Here is a 5132-nt window from a genome sequence, read left to right on the forward strand (position 1 = left end):
TGCCGCGGGCCGGGCACTCCAGTGCTCATGCAGGTCTGGATGGATCCAGCTTCTCGGAATGACTCACCTGCTGTTGCCTAACCTCCAAACCAACATGTCTACAGGTCTTGTGCACCACTTTATACACACAACTCCAAAATTGAGTCTGACATTTTGATATCTTTGGAATGTGGAGTAAAACTCCCTAAACCTCAGGTTAGGAAAGAGGAGAAAACTCGCATTTTTGTTGGACAAAATCAGACTCCGTTCTAATCTCAATCCTTTCCCCCCTGTGTTATTTCATCATTTTGCCTCTGAGATGCGCAGCATTTAGTCAGATTAGAAAACCTGAAGGGAAAACTGAAATTTGGTCTCCTCAGGGTCAGGACTTGTGACCATCGTATTCACTATCAGAGCCCCAACACTTTGGACGTCTCCCTAAACTCAAACAACTCTGTAACTCTTCATCATGTTTTTCTATCTTTCCTTTTATGACAACACATTTATTTGTCTTAGCCTGATTTAACCCCTGATTTTCTATCCATGTTGTTTTAGTCACTCTCTTTTTGCATAATATTGTTGTGTAATAGTTACTGTAACAAGTTATTTTCTATCTGTGAACTTGTGTGTGAGTGTATGGATGATTGTGTATTTTTTTTTTTTACATCAGACCAGGTCTTACGTGTCACCCTCCATCCAGATGTTCACCAATCACACTCAGGACTCAGAAATCATGTTGTTCATTTAGTTTAATATGTACATTAAAATAAACTATTTACATTATATAAAAAAAATCTATTTACAATGCAGTACATTTGTTCAACATACAAAAAAAGAAAAAAAAAAGTCTTATTTCCAGAGACTGAAAAAGCCCTTAGTCAGTCAGGGGGCGTTGCTGTATTCTGAGACTTCCTACTGTAAAAGACCCTGACTTCAAATAGACATCAGACAGACATGACATTCAATTCAAGCCTTCGGAGGAGGACAGAACGAAAGGCAGTTTTAGAACAAAACGTTGTCTAAAAGCTTATTTCACGTGCAGTTTACACTTACAATATAACACACAAAATAAAACAAACTTTGATTGTCGTTTAGCCAGTGAAGAATACGGTGCTGGTAAGATGTGTAATAAGGTGTTATAGAGGGCACTAATGGTGAACAATACAACAAAATATTTGCTCTGCAGAGGGATGTCTGCTTCCAGTTGCTTTAGCTGCATGTGCCTGACATGTTGAGTGGAATGTTCCTTTTCATTTGTTCATTCGTCTTTATAAACATAGTTCCGTCGAGAAAAAAAAAAGTAGTACCAGCTACATCATTAAAAAAGTTTCAACAGAATTCATCTGTTTCTGTCATATCGGCTGTGTTCGTTGATTTGTGGTGCATATACTGTTTCTCTCAAAATAACTTTTAAATATATTTTTAAGGCATTTTGTCTTGATGCTCCTCCTTCTCCCCCCCTGATTAAAAACCACTATAATAATCCTAAAAATATACCTGTAGGCATTACAGTGTAGTCAATAGGCTAGTGGCCTCATCATACTGTAGGCTATATGGCTGTTCATCCTGCCATGGTACCACTATTGTTCATACTCCTATAGGAAGTTGCATCTATATGTTTGCATAGCATCGTTCTATAGCTGATCATAGGTGTTCCAGTCCATTTTTAATGCGGTCGAGGCTCAAGAGTCCTCCAGTCCTCACATGTGTCTCTTCATGTGCAGGGCCAGGTGGTCGGATCGGGAGAAGGCCCGTTCACACAGGTGACACTGGAACGGCCGGTGTCCCGTGTGCTTCCGGAAGTGACGCGTGAGTTCGTCGGATCGGGCGAACTTCCAGCCGCAGCCCTCCCAGCTGCAGTGGTACGGTTTCTCTCCTATAAACAAAGAAACAAAAAAAAACACCGTGAGTGATGACGTAAAATGGGGGGTTATAGCTGCATCAATATGGGCTGCATCCACTTGCATATGCATAAAAAAATTTGCAGTAAAAAGTCCCTATCTTACCTGTGTGCGTCCTGAGGTGCGCCTTCAGGTGGGAGCTCTTGGTGTACGTCTTCCCACAGCCGGTAAAAGTGCAGGTGTGTGTCGCGGTCCGTTTCCTCGGCCAGGACCTGCGACCCCTCTTTGGCTTGGTGTCCATCATCTCCAGCGGGGAGGACGGCGGGGTGAGGAGGACCCGCTGCCCGGCCGCCGGAGGCTGCTGCTGCTGCTGCTGCTGCTGCTGCTGCATGCCCATGGCCGCGTCCTCCCCGAACATCGCGGGGAAGGAGTGATGGTGGTGGTGGTGGGAGTGGGGGTGGTGGTGGTGGTGGTGCGCCCCAGTGAACGGGAGCTGCATCCCCGTGTGCGGGTGAGGGAATCCCCCGGGCGCGCTGCTGCGGGGGTGGGAGTGGAAGCTCTGCGGGAACGTCAGCGAGGTGCCGCTGCACATCTGCGGCTGAGGCTGGTGGCACTCGGAGCTCATCAGGTCGTCCGGGCTGAGCGGCGGCGTCATGCTGCCCATGGCCGCCTGCGGAGAGTTGGCCAGCCGCGGCTGCTGCTCGTATGACATCATGCAGGACACGTTCCCCTCGTGTTTGATTTTGGTGCAGCTCTGGGGAACCAGACCCATGACGGGTCCGTATGAGTCCATGGTGCCGGGCTCGACTTTAATGTTCGGATGCTCGGGGAATAAATCCTGAGTGGTCTGGAAAGGCGTGGAGCTGATCAGAAACCTGCCCTGGATGCTGGGACCGCTCCCGGCGAAGAAGCTCGTATCCACGTCGGAGCGCAGCAGCTCCGCCATCAGACTGTTGTAGGGCGGAGGAGGGCAGTCTATGTCTGGGACAGAGGTGTAATTGGCTTGTGTCTGAGGCATCCCGGTGTGTTGCTGCTGTTGCTGCTGCTGCTGCTGGTGATACGCAGACGACCCGGACTCCTGGAGCCGATAGGACTCTACCCCCGTCCCGGCGGCTGGCGCCTCATCGGAGCCAGATGTGTTTGCCAGAATAAACTCAAGATCCAAGAACTTATCCAGGTCCTCTTCATCCTTTCTGCCCAAGCAACTGCCGTCCAAGTCGGGCGCAACGCTGGTCATGTCGCCCTTCCACCGCTGGAGCAAGGATGAGAGGATGAGGATTAGTTTCAAAATAATAATAATAATAAAAAAATCATTTAGTTATTTTACCATTGAAAAAACAAAAACAAAAACACACAAAACTAACTGAATATCACCAACAGTGTAACAACATTTAACCAAAATCATGAAAATGACATTATAATTCATCAAAGGGCCACTGCTCTGCTGTATCAGAGTCTAGCAGAGCAAGTGCATCAAGTTGTGCGATTAAGTCAAAACACCGCACTCAGTCACCTGGAACACAACAAGTGTAAAATCTAAACAGCGCAACTTACATCTCCCCAGCATTTCTCCTTCTGGATGGAAAAGGTGGAGATTGATGGTAAAATGGTCCCACTTAAGGCCATTTCCACAAGTTGTTTAAAAAAAAGTAGAAAAAAATCCCTCAAGTGTTGAGAAAAGTCACTTTGTCTGTTTAAAGGAAATCACCAGAGTCTTCAGAAAAAAAAAGCTACGGATCGCGTCGCTTCTCCTGTCGTCGTTTCTCCTCACTCATGTAAGTAAAGCTTGTGCGTCTGGAGGGAGCTGCTTTTCTTATAAACGCTGTTCCCTGCACAAATCAGACCAATGCGAGGCTGGGGGAAGGAAGCGCGTCCAGGATGAGGGACGCTGCGCACCGACCAGCCCCTAAATTTAGCCCCGGTATAAAAGTACAGCTTCCTAGCGAGTCAGATGCAGAGAGGCTGGAGAGAGGGTCAGAGCAGGACTGGTGCGGAATGCTCTCTCTGCTCCGCGGCCGGCAGCTACTTAACCTCACAGAGGAAACCCGCCCCTCTCAAACCTGTCCAACAACTGGCAGAGAGGGAGAGAGAGAGAGAGAGAGACCGCCCCGTGGACAGGCACCACTAAAAGACATAATAAGCACATTAGCACGTTGTTGAAAAAAAGAGAAAAAAAAAAGCAACGAAAACGATACTGCGAGGCCATGCAAGCGTTTTACACTAAGAGGAAGAGAGATGCTGCAGGTGCCATGTGTGTTACGCATTTGGGCACGGTGCGCTTTTACGCACACAACTGACGCCATACAGATCGGATCAGAAACGATTCTTATTTCATGTATTTGTTTACTGTGCAGCGGGATAATAAAACACTCTGGCTGCTGATCAACAATGTGTTTATGAAACGTGAAACAAGTCTGTCACAGATCAGACTCCTCGCTCCTCTGTCTCTGAGCAGCAGGTTCTGTGCTTTTTTTTTTTTTTGCTGCAGGCTTCAGCCACCAGGCGCCACCACGGCTTCTCTCCTTACGATCCCCGAACTCTAAAAAACCCAGGCGATGTTAAAGCGGCTGTATCAGTATTCAAATATTAGCGCTGTGTCAGATTCAAACATGCAGCGTGAGGCGGGTGAACAGAAAACTGCTGGTACCACTATGAATATGAACCACGCACTCTACTTATTTCTCCACGGCTGCTGCCTCTGTGCCCACGAGCAGTGAAAGCTGCAGCAGCTGAAAATATGAAAGATATCAGTTGTATTTTGCTTCTCTGTAATTTCATGATTTTTTTTTTTTTGCATAGTGGTTATAGGAGAAATCACATCCTGCACTTGCAGCCTGAATGTTGTAACACCACAGCGCTGCTATCTGCTCTGTGTTTGTACATGAGGTGTTTGTGACTGGAGGGAAAAAGGGAAACATGGCACAGATGGAAAAAAAAAATAAAAGTGATGAATCAGGACCTATAGTAAAAAAAAGTCCAAATACAGTCTTTGATTTGCATGTGTACACTACTTCATTGATGATTGATTATTGCAAATTTGTAAACTTTTTAATGTTTTTATGTGAAGGCGAGTCCTTTCTTTGTTTCTGTTGTGTTATGTATTTACTGTGTTCGTCATTTGTACCCAGCCTTTGGCCTGTGTCAGCAGGTCACGTCCTACCCGCTGCTGTAAATGTGTCAAAACCACCGTTGGCTCCATTCTCATAGAGCTCTGAGTGGCTGACTAAATACTGCATGTGTGACCTAATCACATAACGCGCAGTGACTTGATCTGAGCGGCAGGAATTCACGGCGTATCCTGCAGGAACTCAC

At 46.6% G+C, this 5132-nt stretch overlaps 1 protein-coding gene across 1 annotated transcript; it reads right to left on the bottom strand.

Annotated features, from left to right (window-relative positions):
* Positions 1-710: 710 nt before the first annotated feature.
* On the bottom strand, positions 711-3823 carry LOC146988325 (Krueppel-like factor 4). The gene is made up of 3 exons (XM_085773511.1): positions 3375-3823; positions 1986-3072; positions 711-1855 (listed from the first exon to the last, which is right to left on the bottom strand). The coding sequence occupies exons 1-3, from the start codon at positions 3444-3446 to the stop codon at positions 1680-1682; spliced, it is 1335 nt and encodes a 444-aa protein (XP_085629637.1). The 5' UTR covers positions 3447-3823; the 3' UTR covers positions 711-1679.
* Positions 3824-5132: the final 1309 nt, after the last annotated feature.

The sequence above is a fragment of the Trachurus japonicus genome, chromosome 4 (assembly GCF_045865225.1).
Source record: "Trachurus japonicus isolate A0001 chromosome 4, Traja_1.0".
NCBI classification, from domain to species: domain Eukaryota; kingdom Metazoa; phylum Chordata; class Actinopteri; order Carangiformes; family Carangidae; genus Trachurus; species Trachurus japonicus.

Coding starts and splice junctions, on each gene's coding strand:
- LOC146988325 (XM_085773511.1), bottom strand. CDS start 3,446: ATGGCCTTAAGTGGGACCATTTTACCATCAATCTCCACCTTTTCCATC. Junction 3,073..3,374: donor AGGAGAAATGCTGGGGAGAT/GTAAGTTGCGCT, acceptor TCCTTGCTCCAG/CGGTGGAAGGGCGACATGAC. Junction 1,856..1,985: donor GCACCTCAGGACGCACACAG/GTAAGATAGGGA, acceptor CTTTGTTTATAG/GAGAGAAACCGTACCACTGC.